Source organism: Capricornis sumatraensis, chromosome 11, assembly GCF_032405125.1.
Source record: "Capricornis sumatraensis isolate serow.1 chromosome 11, serow.2, whole genome shotgun sequence".
NCBI classification, from domain to species: Eukaryota; Metazoa; Chordata; class Mammalia; order Artiodactyla; family Bovidae; genus Capricornis; species Capricornis sumatraensis.
The window spans coordinates 59,328,358-59,350,355 of NC_091079.1; the positions used below are offsets into that span (position 1 = coordinate 59,328,358).

The window sequence follows — 21,998 nt, forward strand, 5'->3', positions numbered from 1 at the left end:
ATATATGATGTAGCTAGATACGACCCAGTGGTCATGAACTTGGAGCCCTGCAGCCACTGGGGAGTGGGAACAGAAGCACCAGGGTTCAACCAAGTCCCCTGGCAGCCCTGGGGCAGCAGGGACTAGGTGCTGTCTGGGCCTGTCATTGCAGCTTGGCCAGCAGGCCTTTCTCTGGGGTGAGCTGAAGCTCCTTTAGGCGGCATTCAGTGTCACCCACTGATGAGAAGCTGCACACCAGCTGCCCTCAGTGTGCTCTTGGCCAAGAATCCTTACAAGCAGGAAAAACAAATGTGGAAAACTAAGAAGAAAAAGAATGGAGAGACAGGGTCAGGTGTGATATCCAGATGGCCCTTTAGGAATGGCTTTGCAGCCCAGCTGTGGGGGTGGGGGGTGGGGATCAGGGCAGCACGCTGCCTCGGGAACAGAGCTGCCAGGCCTGAGGTTGTACCCTCCTGAGTGGCCACCGCCAGCATCTGATAGGTGGAGGTCAAAAGCCTGACTGCTCTGGCTCCACCTAGGACATCGAGGCCTTCAAATGCTCCAGGGCTCTCCTCTGGGTTGGACAAGTTCTTCAGCTTATTCCTGCTTCTTCACCATTTACTTTCACAGGCATAGGACTCCCTAATGAGTATCTTGCACTTCAAACCCTTTCCCACCACAGAACCCAATCTGTGATAGGTTTCGCCACTGGCTCACAAGATGTCTGTCTCAGTACCCCGGAACAAGAGGCAGGGTCTGACTATCCAGTGATGGGCAGAAGAGCTATAGTCTCTGACCTCATGGGGGGGATATCACTTAGTGGAGGTGGCAGATATTAAATTTAAAAATATATATTTTGTACTAAGTGCCATGAGGGTCTGTAGAAAGTATCCGCCCCCATCCATAATACTGACAACTGTTAGCATGCGTATTGTTTTCATGTTAAAATTATGATAATGTGGGCACCTGCTCAGAAACTATCAAAATAACACTGTAAAAAAATTGTTGGTAGAACAAAATCTTGTTGACCTTATTTCATTCTTTCAAATCTGCAATCTAAGATGACCATTCAGTTGCTAACGTGCTTGTCAGACTAGATGACTGGTAAAATTAGAGGCGGGTGTAGACCTCCAGGAGAGAGGGCAAATGGAGACTGGGCAAGGTCTACCGCTTCTCCCCTGCCCAGCGGCCACCATGCTCCTAACTAGCGCCTGAGGTCAACTGCTTCCTGTCCTGTATTAGGTTCCTGGGGTGTTTGTGACGGTGCATCGTCCACAGTTGAGGGATTGGGAACAGTGTTTCTCCATCATGGTTTAGGAATGTGCACACAATTTCAGGCTGACCAATGACTGTGGGCTCCTGGACTCTGCCAGACTATTAGGTGAGAAGCTCTTTGGCCAGTGGGATCAAAGATGGTAGGACAGAAATCTTGGGCCTCTGGTGGCTGTCATTAGCTCTGAGAATGAAGCAGACAGAACCCCTTAAAAGCTGGCTTCAGAGAAAAGCTTACAATTACAATTGGGACATTGGGTCTGAAAGTTTCAAACAACAGGTCTTACTCTTTGTTATTGTATAATTTTCTGGTGTCATTTCTGAAAATAAATGTACAATCAGGCCAGAGTCTCCATAATCTTTTATTTTTAGTCTCACCTCTTTCCAGGAAGTGGCAGAATGAAGGCACAGTTTTAGTGGTCATTTGTTAAAAAAAAAAAAAAAAAAAAACCCCAAAACTGCCCATTATTCTTGACATTAAAAATTAAACCCAATGATTAAAAAAAATAGCATGTTACCATTTATATCACATATTTAGGATCATGTGGTTTCCAGTGTGAGTAGAATGTAGTTGTGCCTGTGAAGGAACAGAAGGCAGTGGCTGAGAAGCACGTGTCCTCATAAAACATATCTAAGTAGTACACTCAGGATGACTCATGCTAAGGATTTAGACATAATACCCCAGTCCAGTACTCTTGCCTGGAAAATCCCATGGATGGAAGAGCCTAGTAGGCTGCAGTCCATGGGGTTGTGAAGAGTCGGACACGACTGAGTGACTTCACTTTCACTTTTCACTTTCATGCATTGGAGAAGGAAATGGCAACCTACTCCAGTGTTTTTGCCTGGAGAATCCCAGGGACGGGGGAGCCTGGTGGGCTGGCGTCTACGGGGACACACAGAGTCGGACACGACTGAACTGACTTAGCAGCAGCAGTTCTTCTCAGAGGAAACAATTTTAGTTTCTAAGGGACACTCACTTCTGCCATCTCAATGCCCGATTTCAAAGGTTGCAGGCTATGGACTTCTGTGCCACACTTAGGACAAGTGAAGGACACATCAAATAAGAAGCTACTTTTCACGCAGTAGTAACAAAAGACATGCTCGCAGCCAATGGTGTGAGGCATGGTGGGCCACTCCCCACACAGAGAACAGTGTCTGCCACTGGTTGCCAGCGTGTTGTCGCTGCCTGGGGCTCCAGTCAGCGGGACACACCATAAAGAGAGCTTGGCTCTCAACTTCTGGACATTGATTAGGGGGAGGAGAAAAATTAGAAACTCGGCAAAGCCGTGCCAGAGGAGTTCCCTATTCATATACTCAAAGCCCAGTTCTCGGACACTTTGGGGCTTGTGAAAGACAGAATGGATGCCCAGCAGACGTTCAGTCAAAGTTGCAAACTTGCCCCTTTGGAGGAAGATCAAGAAATTAATCAACCCGCCTAACTTCAGAAGTCCGACCACCAGATTCACGCACTGCTTGGCTTTCCTGAAGGATGCGATGTGACGGTTCCGAAACAAATCGTAGCATCGTTCTTCTAACCACTTGCCACCAATTGTACAGACAGCATACCAGAGCTTCTGATTTCTGCTCGGTGGCTGGTAGCTCAGGTTTGGGGAAAGATCGTTCTGGTACTGAATATTCAACACTGACTGTCCCACTGTGGCATTTTTAGAGTAGATGGTGAATCTCCACAAGAAAAGCCACAAGAACGCTTTCACCTCTGGTTCAAAGCGGGCTAACAGCCCTGGCTTAAATCCATGAAAGCACTGAGTAAACTGGGACCAAACGAGCTGCTCCAGGGCCTTGTTTAGTTCAAGTGCATCCAACTGGCTGATTCTTAGCACTCTGTTTGTCCGCTCTGCATTCTCGTCTCTGGAAGCCATGCCTTCTCTGAAGGTCTCTAGGAAGAAGTACAATCAGAAACCATCACTGACGGAGCAGTTTCTCAGAGCTATCTAAAATGCTGTCTCCCGGGCTGCAATCCTCATTTTGCCCCAAAACTCCCTGCCCCCGGCCACACACACACAAAGAAAACATCATCGAACAGTCGCAATCTTGTACTGTCTTCCCAACTTAGAGCTGGAAAACTCTTGTTGACACACAAGTGACAATGGACAGAGGAGACAGGAATTCTGTGAAATCCTTGCCTCACGCTAGCCAAGAGCTGTAGGGAAAGGAACGGGTCAGGACAGAGTTCCCCTTCTTTTATCCATTCATGACTCTATCCCCTCCTGGCCTTTTCTCATTCTGGCTGCTCTGAGCTCCCCACTGGATGGTATCTAACGTTTGTCTTCCCTTCTGCCTCCTTCAGTGCCTGTCCCACACTGCAATACTGTGAAAACACGACCCTTCCCAAGTGGACCCCCAAGGCTGCTTTCCTCATGCCTCACCCTCTAGTTACAAAGTGCTCCCTTCTCTTGTTCACTCCTGGACATTTGTTGTCTGTTCTCTTCATCTGGAACAATCTGCTCCCATTCTCTAACTGGAAAACTCACATTGCCTGGAAACCCCATAGACAGAGGAGTCTGGTGGGCTATGGTCCATGGGGCTGCAAAAGTGGCGGATGTGACTTAGTGACTAAACAATTAAGTTTTTGAGTACTAGCTTAGGGACCACTTCTTCTAATTTAGTTGCCTCTCTAGCTGTTTCTTTAGCTCTCTGTCCTTCCTCTTTCATGATGTCCCTACTGTATATAAACTACTTTTCAATTGTCTATTTCCTCCACTGGAGGATAAACCCTATAGCAAAGACTGAGTCTTCTTACAGTTGATTCTTAGCAAATAGCCCAGTGCTTCGTATAGAGAATGCTTCCCACAAATTCAAGATGAGTGGAACAAGAAACAGGATGAAAGTCTGGAGTGGGGGAGTGGTAGAAAATACAAATTTCCACCCAATAACCTTTCAAACGATTTTGAGTTACCGTATCTCGACTGCTGATTGCCACATCTTTCAACATGTTTGTTGCTCACCGGCTTTTTCCCAATGAATGTGTCAGAAGCCCGTGATAAAACGGGAGAACACAGTCCCAACCCTTGTGGAGATCATAATCAAGTGACTGGGAAGAGGGATGAAGCAAGAGTGTACTGCAGAAAATAATAAATAGGCAATTACAAGATGTGAAAGGTGATGTGCAAGGGGAACTTAAGAACATCGTGCTTACAACTAGACCGCAGAAGGTCCAAGAAGGCTTCACGGAAGAGGCAAGACCTTCTGAAGGTAGGCACCTGAAGGATCAGCAGTGTCACGAGGGTAAAGATAGGCAAGAAAACCACTCCTACAGAGGAACAGAGGGTGCTAAGGATGGGAGGAGCCAGGACAAAAGATCAGGCTGGAAAGGAAAGACTGATGCTAACAGCCACCTTTGAGGCTGCATTTTATCAAGAAGGTAATGGGGAGACACCACGTAGCTGTAAGGAAAGAAGTGATCAACTCTGCATTTTAAACAGTGTGTTCTGGCCACACAGAGAATGGATTACAGGCTGAAAGACTGGAGGCAGAGAGACCAATTAAGATGATTGTTAACATGATTTAGTGAGAAACTAATGATAGTCTAAATTAGAAGGGTATCAGTGGGGATGGAGAAAAATAGGTACCTTTGAAAGCTACGAAGTGGAAGGATGGACACGACTCAGTGAGAAGTAAGCCAAGAATAACTGACTTGAGTAATGGAGTGGATGGTAGTCCAATTCTCTGAAATAGGAAACATATGCAGAGATATAGGCTTGAAGGGAAGATAATAAATCTGGGCAGTTTTAGAGAGCTGAGGCCCCTATGAGACAGCTAAGTGGAAAAGCTCAGTAGGAAGTTCTGAGGATATATGGGAGATAGATTTGGGGAGGAGATTTTGTGTGAGCCCCTCTGATGGGACTGATCTATTTTAAATCTACTTGATCTATTTAAATGCTAAGATCAGGAAGACAGTCGTCTAAAGATAAGGTAGGTCCTGCCCATTCACAGCACATCCAACTTTCTTTGTACAATATAAGCTTATTCCCTTGGTTTTCTTCTCCAGTCACTGTAGCGTTTCATGGGTCACGATCACTGCCATCACCAACCTCTGACCTTTCAAAGCTTTCTCTGCTGGGGTCTGTGTATCACAGTCCTGTGGTCTCTCTGCTTGTAGTCTAGTGGCCTTCACACCTGAGCATTAATCACCATCACATGCAGGACTTGTCAGACTCAGTTCCAGAGTTCCTGATGTCCTCTGGAATGGGCACCAATAATTTGCATTTCTAGCAAGTTCCCTGCTGATGTTGCGAATGACTGGGCTAGTCCATTTCCAGGCAAAATTCACGATTTTGTGGGCCTGTCGCCCACACGGCTCAATGCTGCACACCAGTCCTCCTGTCTTTTTTGGTTTTTGTCCACAGATCTGCAGAGGCTCTTACAGATCTCACTCTGATTCAGTTTTCTCTTTCTGCTACTATGTAGTCCTTGTGAGACTGAGACCACTCACAGATTTCACAAAGTCTATGAGCATCAATGTATCCTAGCTCTGCAGGTGCTTGGGATGCAAATGAAGACACCAACCTGGGTCTGCACAAGGAAGCAGGCAAATCGATGGACAAGTCGGGCAGCAGCAGAATTACATGGTATTGCAAGATTCTTAAAAGACAACTGCATAAAATCTCAGAACTGTCTCAACAGAAAAAGACTTTCAATCTTTATGCAAAAAAATCATTAGTGATTATTTTTCTCACATTTTATGTAATTTAAAATCTTCTTTAAATATGTCATTTATGTAATTAAATAAAGGTCCATACAGTCAAAGCTACGTTTTTACCAGTAGTCATGTACAGATGTGAGAGCTGGATCATAATAAAGGCTGAGCACCAAAGAACAGACACTTTCGAAACTGTGGTTCTGGAGAAGACTCCTGAGAGTCCCCTAAACAGCAAGGAGATCAAACCAGTCAATTCTAAAGGAAATCAACCCAGAATATTCATTGGAAGGACTGATGCTGAAGCTGAAGCTCCAGTACTTTGGCTACCTGATGCAAAGAGCCAACTCACTGAAAGAAACCCTGATGTATTTAAGAAATACAATTAAGAAAAAAACACACTAAAACATTATTTAAAAAAACCTCATAGGCAAATCAAAATCTAGACAATTATTTGTTCAGATTTACCAAATCATCTCTTACCTCACTGACCCCAGGATAAAGTACAAACTTTTTAGATTCTAGCCTTTCTGTATCCTTTTTAACCATATAACCAGTTATTCACTGAAGAGTCTTTATTTTACTTTTAAAAGACTTTTTTGATGCGGACAATTTTTTAAAGTCTTTATTGAGTTCGTTACATTATTGCTTCTGTTTTATGTTTTTTTTTTCTTGTTTTTTTTTTTTTTTTTTGCTGAGAGGCCTGTGGGATCTTAGCTTCCTGACCAGGGATGGAACTGCACTGTCTGGGTTGGACAACGGCAAAGTTTTAACCACTGGATCACCAGAGAAAACCAAAGAAATTTTAACTGACTCTCTTCTGGTCCTGCCTCTATGCCTTTTCTCATGTACCCGAACACTTACCTTCTCTACCATCTCCTCCTGCCAGCCCCAAGTACATTGCAACCCTATTTCAACATTCTGCTTCACAATTCTCTCTCCAATTCCCACTGTCACCATCTCTAACTATCACAGCAACTGTCTGTGCTGTGTGCTGGGGTCCTCACTCCAGTTGTCTGAATACACCTTTCCCTAACTTAACCATGAACCAGTCAAGGGAAACTGCCTCATAGCTGCTTCTCAAGGTACCTGCCATCAACAGAGACTGATACCTAACTCACTTTTCCTCATGCAAAATTCCATAATCGCTCAGGATAGGTGAAAATATGGTATATACAATTCCTCTACTGTGACAGTCTGGACAACTCGGCATGTTTCCCAGGTTTTGTATCTTGTGGTAAACGAGATAAAGGAAGTTCTCTTATTTGTCAAAGTACGCTTGAAAAGCTCAGGCTGTACTGGACATCAACTCCAGCACTTCAGCCTACTCCCATCACACCATCCCTGCCCCCAGTCCTGAACCGGATGGACTGGGAATTTTTTTCAGTTGTGTGCTCAGTTTCTCAGTAGTGTTTGACTCTTTGTGAGCCCATGGACTCCCATCAGGCTCTTCTGTGGAATCTTCCAGGCAAGAATACTAGAGTGGGCTGCCATTTCCTTCTTTGTTTCAGTTGAGTAGCAGATGAAATTTATGGCATGTGTTAAGAGGGCCAAGTGTGCCAACTTATGTATCTTCAGATATTAGAGTCACAATCAGTTCTTGGTAATCTCTATAGAACTTACTGCAAAGATGGGCCAGCTGTAGCAGTTGCTCAGTAAAGGTCTGTTGAACTCATACGTGGTGGAGTGAGCAGTTTGGTAGTGAATCAATGTTCAGATTGAACACTGCTGATAAACTGGAGTCTGAGGGCAGCTCTCTCTTCTCAGGTTCCTTACTTGTATGCAGGAAGAAACTGGTCAGAGAGACTGGCTTCTGACAGGAATCACTGATCTCAAATCCCTCATTTCTGGAGGAATCATACTTAAGTACAGTTAGTAAAGACAGGAATTTTTAATGGGTGCCAGGAAAGAAGACTTAACACACTCTCTAACCAATCCAATATTCAACAATCCTTATCATCAGAAAATTCTTTCTTATACCTTCTGTTACAGTTTAACTTTTTTTCTTGTTTCTTTCCTCTTCTTCACCCCAGGCCTGGCTTCAGTGAAGATTAAGAACAGCTGGGCCCGATCTCCTCTCTACAGAAGACTCTTTACTAGAGCAAAAGACTATTATTAAACTATTCTTCCAGATGAATAATTTGTTTCTTTTTTTGGTTTTGTTTTAGGTTTCAGTATCCAACATTTTAGTCATTTTTGTGACTTTGTTTCACTGTAAACATAGAACAGGCATTGTCTATTATGCATCACAGTGTGTTAAAGTAGGAGCTGCTGCTGCTGCTGCTGCTAGGTCGCTTCAGTTGTGTCCGACTCTGTGCGACCCCAGAGACAGCAGCCCACCAGGCTCCCCTGTCCCTGGGATTCTCCAGGCAAGAACACTGGAGTGGGCTGCCATTTCCTTCTCCAATGCATGAAGTGAAAAGTGAGAGTGAAGTCACTCAGTCATGTCTGACTCTTACGGCCCCATGGACTGCAGCCCACCAGGCTCCTCTGCCCATGGGATTTTCCAGGCAAGAGTCCTGGAGTGGGGTGCCACTGCCTTCCTATTGCTCTGTCATCCTGTTCAGGTGCCTGGGACAGAGTAGAAAGACCAGGTTTAAAATCTGATAGACTCAGGCTCAAACTCCAGCTTGGTCTCTTGGCTGCTAAGTCATCTTAAAAAAATCACTAGCAGCAGATTCTTCCAAGAGTTGGAAATGAATGGCTACCTCAAGATGTTGCTGAGATTAAAGCAGACAATGTTGTGTAAGTGGTTTGGAAACAGGCAGGCAGTATTACTATTACATTATTGCTACTTTGGCTAGGGATGAGCTTTAGAAGAAAAAGACTCAGCTGATTTTGCCAAATCTCATTTTAAAAGACTGAAATCTTCATTATTACTCATCTAATGCCTCAAGCTGGGCTGGAAGAAGCACAACCTGGAATCAAGATTGCCAGGAGAAATATCAATAACCTCAGATATACAGTGGACACCACCCTTATGGCAGAAAGTGAAGAGGAACTAAAAAGTCTCTTGATGAAAGTGAAAAGAGGGGAGTGAAAAAGTTGGCTTAAAGTTCAACGTTCAGAAAACTAAGATCATGGCATCTGGTCCCATCACTTCATGGGAAATAGATGGGGAAACAGTGGAAATAGTGTCAGACTTTATTTTCTTGGGCTCCAAAATCACTGCAGGTGGTGATTGCAGCCATGAAATTAAAAGATGCTTACTCCTTGGAAGGAAAGTTATGACCAACCTAGATAGCATGTTCCAAAAAAGAGACATTACTTTGCCAACAAAGGTCCGTCTAGTCAAGGCTATGGTTTTGCCAGTAGTCATGTATGGATGTGAGAGCTGGACTGTGAAGACAGCCGAGTGCTGAAGACTCGATGCTTTAGAACTGCGGTGTTGGAGAAGACTCTTGAGAGTCCCTTGGACTGCAAGGAGATCCAACCAGTCCATTCTAAAGGAGATCAGCCCTGGGTGTTCTTTGGAAGCAATGATGCTGAAGCTGAAACTCCAGTACTTTGGCCACCTCATATGAAGAGTTGACTCATTGGAAAAGACTTTGATGCTGGGAGGGATTGGGGGCAGGAGGAGAAGGGGATGACGGAGGATGAGATGGCTGGATGGCATCATGAGTTGGGGTGAACTCTGGGAGTTGGTGATGGACAGGGAGGCCTGGCATGCTGCAATTCATGGGATCGCAAAGCGATCTGAACTGAACTGAACTGAACTGAATGCCTCAACCAACCTGTGGTAAAAGGATTCCCACCCCTGTCCCTCCAGGAAATACTGACTACACCATTAAAATATAAATTGTGGCAGTTACACAGTGAACATTATGTCACCGTGATGTGGGCATGTGTGGAGGAAGGGGCAGAAACGTGGTCCAGTGGAACTCATGCATCATCTCAGAGGAGATGCTGGGGTGGGACTCCTGAGAGGATGGGGGGATCCCAGCGTGACCTGCTCTCTCGGTTGTCTCACCTCCATCCACATGGCTGTGCCTGTTTATCCGGAAGCAAAGAAACCTCTCCAGAATGCACACTGACATCATCTAACTCGAGGGTGCTTCACCAAACAGGGCCTGGTACAGGCAGTCCAAGACAAGCATCCAACAAGTTCAGTTCCTCCTCCTCTCCCCTCCTCTTTCTAGAAGGTACAGTTATTCTAGGATATTGGCTTTAGAGAAGGGCACTGCTCAGGAGTAGAAGAAACTGATGAGATTGAAAAAACTACAAGTTTAATTCATCTGATTATGAAACTTTTTCCCTCCACTGCTGGACAATAATATTTGGCTGAAGTAGGTGTAGGACACAGAAAAAAATGCCATAAGTGCCTTTAGATCACATAAAGTTATTCTCAATCTAATGGAAGAAGTTTGTGTTTCGGTGAATTCTAAATCTCTGACAAATCACTATTCAATTTAATATTTATTGAGCGCCCACAAAATGCCAGGCATTCTCCTACATTTCAGGGGTTTGATCCAAATAGTTAACTCTCAGTTAACTTTCTTTTAGTAAGGCATTTCTAAAGAAATAGGACGTTGCAATAATCAAGACTAGCCACTGATCTCTGAAGAAAAGAATGGATCTCAAAATACGAAAACACTATAAAGGATCACAAAACTCCCTGGGACAGAAAAGAGAAAACTTGGATTTAATACTGTACAAACTACAGAAATATGCAAGCACTGACTCCAGCCATGGTCCACCTGGGAAACACAGGGAGATGGGTTTCAACGGGAGCCGCATCCTTATGAATCCCCACTAACCTGGCTGCACTTGTTTGGAAGTAAAGAATGAAGTTGTCTGCTGTGACCAGAGCAGAATGGCTTGGCAGGAGAGACTGGCTGAAGAGTTGCTGCTGCTGCTAAGTCAGTTCAGTCGCGTTAACCCCCTGCAAAAAAGACTCCGTTTTAAGGAAACTGCATTGGTTTTGTAGCCATGAATAATCACTGAACAGAAGGGACTTAACAGGATATAAATTTTAAAAGATTAACCTGATTGCAGAGTTTAAGAAAAGGAAAACTGCAATTCTGAAGGACCAGTTCCAGCAGTTGGCCCCCAACCTTTCTGGCACAAAGGACCAGTTATGTAGAAGAGAGTTTTTCCATAGATGGGAGTGGGGATGGTTCAGGTGGTAATGCAAGTGATGGGGAAGGATGAGGAGCAGCGGCAGATGAAGCCTCACTGTTCACCCCTCTGCTCACCTCTTGCTGTGCGGCTGGGTTCCTAACAGGCCACAGACTGGTACCAGTTGGTGGCCTTGGAACTGGGGACTCCTGAGTCATACGACTCCTGCGACTGTTCAAGGACCTTAACTGAGGTGTTGATTAATAACATTCTGAGCAAGTCTTAGTAAGTTGACCTGCTTCACTGACAACTATGAAATTAAGAAAGATTACAGCATGCTCATGTTTTCAAATCAAAAATCTCCAACTCTTCTGGAATCCAGTGCTTTCCTGACTCTGCTACCCTTATTGCTATCCAAGGCCTACTACTGGTCGGTCTACTTCTACTTTCAAAAATTTAAACATTAAAAATTGTATTATTATTGGTTCTTGTAGGTTGGTATCTAGTTTCACAAAAGCAGCTCAAACTTAAATGGTTTAAAAAAAATACAAACTAATTTTTTTTTTAAAGTTGGGATTGTTTTGAATTGAAACAAATACCATCGGATTTAATTCAAATTGACTTTTCCAGCAAGACAAAATCTGGTGATGCTTTATCCTGTTCTGCAATGAGATCTCCTTCTTTTAATGCACAATCCTATCAACCTCTCCCTCTCCATCCCCTGTTTGCCAAACTACACTAAGATTCTGAAAAGCTAACCCAGGTAAAACATTTATGGCCATGCAAAGAGACTTATAAAAACAATTAAAAGTACAATTGGCACTAAGTTAATTCACGTTCAGTGAAGGATACTATGTTAAGGACATGTGAAAAAGATGCTTAAGGCAAAATCAAGACCAGATAAAAAGTATAGCATCTATGAGGGTTACTGTGATTAACTTGTCACATAAATATGTTTAAGACAAAATGATTGAGCACTATAAAACTATTAAAAAGGTCTCCTGCTGACATTTTATCACTAGACATGTCACACTGCTTTTCTTTCACAGGGAAAAAACAACTGAAAATTCGTTTAGTGAGAGCAGCGATATATAACCTTATCCCTTAAATAACTCATGCCTTTCTTTTAAGCTTTTCATTCCCCAAATAAAACTCTGTCATCTATATTGCATTCCAAAATGAAGGACTTTTTATCTCACTACAGTGGGAAGAATTTCTCAGGACGTCTTCCAGCACTTTTATTGAGTATCGCACAAATTATGAATGAATATATTTTATTTAAAAACATGTTATTGACAGAAATCTATCAATAATAATGTGGGTATTGTCAAGGGCCTGTCAATATTAATGTAATTATGATTAAGGGCATAACATGGATTTTTAGTTATAATACCAAGTAACATCTCAGGCATTACTGCTATCAATAAACACATTATTATTGACCTGTTTCAAGATGCTCAGTACTAGATGTATTACCATTAGGCATGTTTGTCAATGCATACTGCTGACAAAAATTCTACATTTAAATTTACAGTCTTTGCAAACTTTGTCAGCAGAAACATGTGATTCCCAAGCAACCACTAAGGTTTCAAATCCATCCACACACTCTCTGCCAGGCTATTCTTTTCCAGACCCACAATCATCGACTGATTTTCAGTATGACAATGTTGCTGCCTCACTGTCTTAAGGGTTCTGGTGATGTAAATAGATGAGACCATTTCTGCCTTTTAGTTGTTGTTGTTGTTTTTTAAATCTTAACTGGCTTTTCACATTAGGAGGTTATATGAATAAAGTTCTACAACCTGAGATCTTAAGCTTTGAACCTCTACCCTAATTATTTTATTTCCTTTGTATAGTCAGATAGATTTACTGTTCATTGTATTGAAATCAACACTAATAAATGGAACATGCATCAAATAAAGATTTTAACAGGGCGTCGATTCCCAGAATGCACTGCAAACATGAGCAAAAGAGGAAAAAACCTATGGCTGAGACCCATTACATCCTTGTGACCTCTGGCACTGTGAACAGGCCTAGAAATCAACAACTATAAGTTCAAATCCCACTTCTGCCACAGCCTTGCTAAGTGACATGTCACTGTTGTTTCGTTCATCTCGTTCATCAAATATAAATGAAGTCCTGATAGCTTATAGCTATCTGATGATAAAAACTCCAACTGTGCTCATTTGACGGAGAAGGCAATGGCACCCCACTCTTGTACTCTTGCCTGAAAAATCCCACAGACGGAGGAGCCTGGTAGGCTGCAGTCCATGGGGTCACTAAGAGTCGGGGCACGACTGTGCAACTTCACTTTCACTTTTTACTTTCATGCATTGGAGAAGGAAATGGCAACCCACTCCAGTGTTCTTGCCTGGAGAATCCCAGGGACGGAGGAGCCTGGTGGGCTGGCGTCTACGGGGTCACACAGAGTCGGACACAACTGAAGTGACTTAGCAGCAGCAGCAGTAGTGGGTATGTAACAGAATGTCTCTACAATGTATCTGAAGGATAAACTTCCAAATAGCACACATTTTTCAAACACATGAACAACGATAAGTTATTCTTTTTATTTAGAGAGAATTGGGAATTCAACTCAAAGACTAAAATCTTCACCACTATAATCAGTCTTACGCAATTGAGCACCTTACCTATTTCACTTATGATATATTTACTCAAGTATCTAAAAGTAACACAAACTTTTTTTTTTTAATCCTGGGGATCAATCTCCCATTACTTTGGCCTTTCTTCACAAATACATTTTAAGCGTGGCACTCATCTTTTCTCTCAGAAAACTGATACTTCTGAGTCTTTGAGGGAGAAAGCACACTGTGGAAATAAAGAGCAAATGTCTGGGTGAACACGGGGCAGGAGACTTAAACTGGTTCTGATTAGTTCTGTATTCTAGCCCAGGTTCACCAACAGGCTGTGTGACTCTGGACAAGTCATATCACCACACTATACTCTACAGCAGTTAAAAAGAGTCTTATAAAAAGTCTACCTCTCTAGAATCATCATGGGAATTATTTTAGAAAACCCTGGAAGAGAAGATAAAAAGTAAAAGTACAGTCATTTCCAACTGTAGTAAGGGTTAATGTCAAACATGAGTAAGGAAAAGGCTAAAGTAGAGAAATCAGAACAGTAACACCCGTGAGACAGACTCAATCCTCACAGAAAAAATACAGCGAAGCCTCATGGAAGACAAACCAAAACGATTTGGGAGTTTACAACTGCAGTAAACCTATACTACTTACTTCCTGGATATGGAGTTGCTAATAAGGAACCACTACAGCTAAGCGCCCTTTGCAAAAAAATCAGATATTAAATTATTTAATCCTTACAATATTATGAAAGGGGTTCTTTTGGTATTCTGTTTTAAAGCAAGAAAATTGAAGCGCAGGGAGATGACTTGAGTGAAATAACACGAGGAGGAATGGTGGGGCCATGCCCTGCACCAGCCTCCTCTATGGACAAGGTGATGGCTGACCTAATAGCTGCACATAAACACCTTAGGATGTCACTGCAGGACATGCAGATGGGGCTGTTTAAGAACTAAGTACGAAGTGATGATGAGTACCGGTATGAACTTCAGCAAAAACTGCAATCCAAGGATGAACAAACAAAAGACATGTGAAACTTGAGAGCGACTAGACCTTTAAGTACTCTATAAATCTGGAAAAAGATTTTAGGATCTAACTGCCTGAGAGAATTCTAAATGACTTCAAGATTATTGGAATACAGGTTTAATTGCACATTTTATGGAACACGAGAGAATATGAAAACAGCCACAAGGGAACAGAGGTATCAGCGATGGAAGAGGAGGAAGTACCACGGGATACATACTATGAAGAAGGCACTCGATGTTTTCTTTACAGTTTCATGACAGTTAATCTTATGTCCACTTTAAGAAGTCAAAAATTAAGAGGGGTCTGATAACGTGCTTAAGGTCAAGCTGACGATTTAGTAAATGCTAGAAAAGTGGTGGAACATACAAAAGGAAGTCAGCATAGATATTTGCTAAGCTTGGATCAAATTCAACATCACAGAGCTCAAAACAAAATTTTTTCTCTCAAGATAATTCTGAAGACCAGACTGCCAGTCAAGCTCTCAGGACTGTAGATGGGAGGAAGAAATTCAAGGAAGCTGGTAAAGTTGCCCACGTTGCCTGGAATTCACCTTATCTACTTTCCTTGCCTTTCTGTGTGGTCAGAGAACCATTTGAAGAAACTGAATGTCAAAAATGAACCAAAGGAATATGGGGGTGAGAAAAGGAGGTGCAAACAAATATTATGAACACATGTAATATGGGAAGTAAAGGCAATGCCAACTCACGTGACCCTGGAAAGGAACAGGTGTGCATAATCAAAATGGAATTACTCTAGAGCTCCTTTTCTTTTTTTTTTTTTTTTTAAGATTTTAATAGTTAAAAAGAAAGAAAAGATAACTGGGATGAAATTTTATCTCATGTTATTGACAAATGGGTAAAAAGGAAGAGCTCTGCAAAAAAAAAAAAAAAAAGGGAAAGTAGATAAAAAGTAATCTAGAAAAGGACATTTTGATTCCAGAGATGAGAAAAGATGTGAGAAATTTACAGTACACAATGGGAAGGCCTCTTGGTGGCTCAAGTGGTAAAGAATCTACCTGCCAATGCAGGAGATGGGTTTCTTCCCTGGGTTGAGAAGACCCCCCTGGAGGAGGAAATAATAACCCATTCCAGTATTCTTGCCTGGAGAATCCCACAGAGGAGCCTGAATGCGCACACACACAGAGGAGCCTGAAGGGCCACAGACTGTGGGGTTGCAGGGAGTCGAGCATGACTTAGCAACTGAACAGACTCACACACAGGGAAGGACAGAGGGTGCTAGACACCCTCTTCCCTGCTCCCACATGCAGAAATTAGTGCCAGGATCACAGATGTAGGGCAAGTGGGACAGTCAGGGCTTTTCTCCTGAGGTTTCTTCCACATTCCAAAGGAACTGAGGAGGAACATGGAATGTGTGAAAATGCTGTCATTTCACAGCAAAGAGAAAAGAGAACGTCCGATTTGCTTCTAGGTTGTCCAACTCAGATAATAAAGTGAAGAAAGAAAGAGGCCAGTGACTCAGAGCAGAACTTCTGTCTGTGAATAAAGACTGCTTTGTCTTGTGCTACAGGAACCAGAGCTCAGTGGAGGGCAAAAGGCAAAGAAACTGAAAATTTACTTTATGCTTTAAGGAAAACGTGAGGCTAGGACTTGGAACTTTACTAGTAAAATGACGTTAGGTAAAACTGCTAACATCTTTAAGGTTCAGCTGCCAAAAATGGAAAATATCTGCCCTCCCTATTGCAAAGACTGCTATGAGCATAAAAATAAGCAAAAATTATATGATTAAAATTAAAAAGTAGGGGGAAAAGAGAAAAAAACCTGTGATCAAAACCAAAGTACTAAACTTAAAATTTGTATCTATTAAATAAGGTAGAATATGGACACGTTTGTGGCTTTTGGTAATGAATTAACTGCGCATACATGCATTTTATTGTTTAAAAACCTGTAACAAATGAATGCAAGCTGAATACAAATGAATAATTAATCTACAAAAAAAATTTAAGGCCAGTAGGAAATATATCATCTAGTCTAAGATACAAATTTAATTTTCTTAACAGTACTACTGTTTTTCAAGCAGAACAAAAAAGAATAGCTGTTCTTGTAAAATACAGCTGAGGGTCAGCTTGCTTTGTCTCTCCTCTGCATGACTCCAGGACATTTCTACAGGAATTCTACCACAGAACAGTTTTAAAACCACAGATTGAGTGCTCCTCCTAATTTCTAAAAATGAGTATAAGGCCAAGAGGTAGACCTGGTCAGGAGCAGAAACTCAACTCTCTTGACTCAGTCTAGCATGCTCATTGCTATGTCCTCTTACTTCTATTTTTTCCCCTATTTCTAAGGAAAACAAAATAAGAGGTTCTTTTTCACTTGTATTGTCAATAGAGAATTCCTAACTCCACTCTTTCTTTTCTTCCAAATCTCTTTCTGGCTCAAGACTACTCAACTTTAATGTTTCTGGATACAAGAAATGGATAATACGGGCAAGATGAGGGAGAAGATACAGTCATCCTGAGATATTCTGCCAAGGCTTAACTAAAGGCAACTCATTAGGGGAAGGCGTTCAGACTGTAAACTGGTGTGGATGGAACCTCAGCCTACCTGTAATTTCTACTGTTCAGATACAGTGTTCCAAGGACATCACAGAATACCAATACCATTAGACGTGAACAGTCTACATACAACTTAGTCTCATTCTGTGAACAGCCCTTTCACTAAATGTAGTATTTTCGGAAAACGATAATAAGTAAACAGTGAGTTTTAAGGCCTCACAAGAAAAATGACCTTTATATTCTAATTATCAGGTATCAATGTTAAATGTAACTGACTCATTGTAAGCAATTTTCTAAGAAAATTCTCAGTTTTTTCTCCCCAAGAAAATTAAAACTGCTTTTGAGTTTATAGGCTTTTTAAAATATTGGAAACTTAAGCCTACTCAACTTTCTGGTACCAAACAGCGCTATATACGAACCATCAGATATCAGGAAAAGTTTGGACCCTCAGTAATTCTTAAGCCGTTCAAAAGGGTTAAATCTCACCACCGCCAAGTGACAGGAAACGATTTCCAAGTATGTTCTAGAAAATCACTTCCCAGAACGCAAAGGAAACTCAAATCTAGCTGTCCTTTTTTCCTTTTAATGCCATCCTAAGACTATTTTTAGGATTTTAGGTTTGCTCCACTGCCTTTCCCAAAATCAGACTTTGCCTCTTCCAGGAAGACAGGAAGCCAAATTAAACAGGGAAACAAGCAAAGGGCGACAATTACAAGGTCGTGAAACTCCACGCCCTCCCAGTTGTAAGCAAGACCGCAGGTCCACACTCCGACTCTCTCGGGCGACACTGACCTTAGGAGTCTGCGAAACGCCCCGCTCCAAGTAACTGTTTCTGAAACATCTCTGGGAAGCTTGGCTTTTCCAAGCCGAATCTACGGTCCCCAAGCTTCCGGAACTCGTGGGTTTGCGGAGTGACGCAGCACCCGGAAGTGCCTGGAAAAAAAAAAAAAAAAGTGGAACTAAACCAACGAGAACCACGCTTTAACGCTCTGCGAAACGCCGAACTCCGATGAGCCGACGGGCCGAAGAACCGACGAGCCGACGGGCCGAAGAGCCGACGAGCCGAAGGGCCGAAGAGGACACCCGCGCGCTGATTGGTCTGCTGGCCGTGGGGGAAATCCGCATCTGATTGGCAGGAAAGGCGCGAACCCGGCAGCCCGGGTCCTGAGGGCGCGCGTGGAGAGGCTACCGGGTCAAGGGGCCGCGGGGAAGGCAGGGCTCTGGAGGGCCGGGCTTTCCCTGCCTTCGGACAACGGCAGCCGGCCTCTGAACGAGTGCCGCCGAGTGGCGGCGGGGTGCCTCCGCGTCTTTGGGGCTCTTCGCTCGCCAGGTTGAAGGGCCCACTGCGAGATGGCCGGGTGGGGATGGTAGCCTCCGGCTGCAGCTGCAGCATCCGGGCTGGGGCAGTTTTTGCAGCGTGTGGCTGCCGTGGCGGGAGGGGCGGATGGCTGGTTGGCCTCTGCGGGCTCAGGGAGGCAGGTGGCCTTCAAAGCCTCGGCCCGGGAGGCCTTGCCTTACGAATTGGACCCTCTCTCGCTGGCACAAATCAGAGCCGTGAGATCCTTGCCGCGTGGTCGGTGTGAATCATCCCAGACATTTAGAAACGCGGACAGTAGGGTACCCTAGCCCTGGGGAGCTGAGGCAGGATTTCTAGTACTAAGGCCCCGAGGGAAGGTATTTTTTGAGCATTGATCAGGCAATTATGTGTAGCCGGCGTAGAGAATCGTCTCTGCCTATAATAAAGGGATGGCCTTATCTGTCTGGCTTGTTAGCTCAAAGGTTTGAATGAAGTCATGTGGGTACAAGCTCTCTGCACTCAGTAGGTCTTAAAAACGTTTGCGCGCATGTCTCCCCTGCTGCGCCTTCTCAGAACCCAGGAGCACGCAGACCTGCAATAAATGTGTTGACAGACATTGGAAAGCTCATGCTGTAGAAGCAGTGTTTGATTAATTATCCCGTGGAACAGTTGTTATTAAGAATTTGAAACATTATGGACAAGATAAAAGAACATTTATCAATGAAGTCTTACATTGTTCAAATTTGTGTTTACATTGAAGGTACACAATTAGCATCACTTATACCTGGAATTTTGTCCTCTTCCATATATTAAGATCAGAAAGATCAGGCCTAAAAGAAAATGGTGATGGTTTCTAGAATTAATGAAATTCCCCCTACAGGAACCAATAGTATAAATGAGATTGGCTTTCCTGATGGGTCAGAATGCGCCTGCCAGTGCAGGAGATGCAATTTCCATTTGTCGGTGGGAAAGATACTGTGGAGAATGGCATGGCAACCCACTCCAGTATTCTTGCCTGAGAAATCCCATGGACAGAAGGAGCCTGATGGACACTCCATGAGGTCGCAAAAAAGTCAGACACCTGGTAGCGACTGAACAGCAAAGGAGCTCCAAGTTGAAAGGATATGTAGTTCTCTTAGGTACAGAAGGGAAGGTGTCTCCAGAGCGTTGGCCAACTGGTTGCCGCTGGCCGCCTGAAGCGTGGGTAGGCTGGATTGATGTCTGCTCCAAGTGTAAGATGCACACTGTATTTCTAAGATAAAAGGTATGAAAAGAAAAGAATGAAAACTACCTCATTTGTTGCATTGGCTACATGTCAACATGAGAATGTTTCAGAAAATGTAAAATTACATATATGGCTCCTGTTACATTTATGTTGGGTAGGGAGAAGGCAATGGCACCCCACTCCAGTACTCTTGCCTGGAAAATGCCATGGATGGAGGAGCCCGGTGGGCTGCAGTCCATGGGGTCGCGAAGAGTCGGACACGACTGAGTGACTTCTCTTTCACTTTTCACTTTTATGCATTGGAGAAGGCAGTGGCAACCCACTCCAGTGTTCTTGCCTGGAGAATCCCAGGGATGGGGAGCCTGGTGGGCTGCCATCTATGGGGTCGCGTAGAGTCTGACACGACTGAAGCGACTTAGCAGCAGCAGCAGCAGGGCTCTTCTACAGCGTAAAAAAAGCTCTTTGAAGAAGACCAAGTCTTTCTTGTAGCAATTGTAAAGGAAGGTAACCATGTTGAACCTACATCTGTGCTTCACTTAATTTTTATGAAAAGGAGAAAATAGGACTCCCCCCCCCCCCAAAAGACTAACATAGGGGAAATTTTCAGAATGCAAGTTCTAATTCATGGAGCCTATGTATGTCACATGAAAATATCATGATATCAGTTGATAATAAAAAGATACCAAGTTATCAAGAAATTTGAATTATGTTTTAAGGAGTCTGATTATTAGGGCAAAACGTATAGAACATTTAAGATTTCTATTGAAAATGTTTCAGATAGCTTCTGGGTTTTATCATGTAACTTCTAGATATGGTAAACTTTTTTCAGTTTTCCAATGAGGTTTTAGGTAAGCTTTTCCAATACATTTATTTTTCATTCATTTATTTAACAAAAGCCTGCTGAGGGCTCTGGGTATTGCAAGGCAGTGTTATAAAGGTGAACACTCAGACATGACACTTACTCTCTCATAGCTAACCAGTATCAATTCAGAAACAGTGAAAAAGTACATAATAATCAAGGCATAGTGTCTTTTGTCTTTGAGTGAGTGCTTACCTTGGTAAAGTCAACACATTAATTGTCTTCAACCCAGTATTTATATATTACTGCTCATGTATTAATGAAGAGTCTTATAAGGACTAGATATGGGCTTAAAATACGTTGGTAAAAAAAAAAAATCAAAGTATACTTAATTCATCTGTTAATTGTCAGAACTTAAAAAAGAAAAAAAAAATTTGAGTATTCACCTTTAAATAGAAAAGATGAAAAAATTACAATACCATCTTATTTATGATACCTTCTTTTAGCCTTTCAGCAACTTTTAGGTTATGAGGAATTTAATAATAGAAATGTAAAAGAGACATTGATTTATGCCCCTAACATAGTTTAAAATTGCTGACTTAAAAAAGCTAAATTTATTTTAGCATATTACAAAGTTCTTAAATCAATATATTTGAGTCTTTTAGGAAAAAGGTAAACATAAATCTTATGTTAGTTTACTACTGCTGCTGTAACGAATTATTGCCAATATAGTGGCTCAAATCAACACCAGTGTATTATCTTACAGTCCTGTGGTCCCAAGTCCAACTGGGGTCTCCCTGGGCTAAAATCAAAGTGTCCATGGGTCTGTGTTCCTTTCTAGAGCATCTGGGGAAGAATCAGGATTTTTTGTTTATTCAGATTGTTGACCAGATTCAGTTGCTTGCCATGGTAGTATTGAGGTCCCTGGTTCCTTGCCAGCTATTAGCTGAGAGATGTTCCCAGCTTCTAGAAGCCATTCACATTCCTTGGGTTGTGGCCCTACTGCTCTATCTTCAGAGCCTCCTGTGGTAGGTTGAGATCCTCTCATCTTTCTGATTTCTCTTACCTTTTATTTAATTTCAGTCTTTCAAACCTCCTGTTAGGTTGAGCCTACCTAGAAAATCCAGGATAATCTCTCCATGTCAAGGTCTGTAACCTTAACCACATCCTTCAAGTCCCATTTGCTGTAGTGAAGTGACATATTCATGGGTTCCAGGGATTAAGGCATGGACATTTTTAGGGGTAATTATTCTGCCTACCATAGATCTTAATTGGGTCCATGCAGTATAACCATAATTTCTTTTTTTTTCTAGAAATATTTTGAAATTTTATTAAGGTACATATACAAATACAGGGTATCCATGAGAGTAAAAGCAGCAGGGGAAACTGCTATTCTTGTCATTCTGCCTACCACAGATCTAAATTGGGTCCATGTAGTATAGCCATAATTTCTCATCAGTACTCTTGGTACTTTAGGATAGAATAACAATGTTTATAATAACAGGTAGACTGATGCTGAAGCTGAAGCTCTAATACTTTGGCCACCTGATGTGAAGAGCTGACTCACTGGAAAAGA

The 21,998-nt window shown here is 42.6% G+C and overlaps 1 protein-coding gene across 2 annotated transcripts; it reads right to left on the reverse strand.

Moving 5' to 3' along the window:
* Window positions 1–1,648: 1,648 nt before the first annotated feature.
* Window positions 1,649–17,983, reverse strand: PEX2 (peroxisomal biogenesis factor 2). Of its 2 annotated transcripts, none has more exons than XM_068983875.1 (2): window positions 17,894–17,983; window positions 1,649–3,146 (listed from the first exon to the last, which is right to left on the reverse strand). In XM_068983875.1, the coding sequence occupies exon 2, from the start codon at window positions 3,129–3,131 to the stop codon at window positions 2,214–2,216; it is 918 nt and encodes a 305-aa protein (XP_068839976.1). In that variant the 5' UTR covers window positions 3,132–3,146; window positions 17,894–17,983; the 3' UTR covers window positions 1,649–2,213. The 2 variants fall into 2 exon arrangements, with proteins under 2 accessions (XP_068839976.1, XP_068839974.1); XM_068983873.1 differs by lacking the exon at window positions 17,894–17,983 and adding an exon at window positions 4,147–4,204 and having other exon boundaries at window positions 1,649–3,148.
* Window positions 17,984–21,998: the final 4,015 nt, after the last annotated feature.

What these genes read in the sequence shown, in the direction of transcription:
- PEX2 (XM_068983873.1), bottom strand. Translation starts at nt 4,204, where the DNA reads ATGTTGAAAGATGTGGCAATCAGCAGTCGAGATACGGTAACTCAAAAT. An exon ending in AACTCAAAATCGTTTGAAAG is followed by an intron (nt 3,149 to 4,146) that starts GTTATTGGGTGG and finishes ACTTCTTCCTAG; the next exon opens with AGACCTTCAGAGAAGGCATG.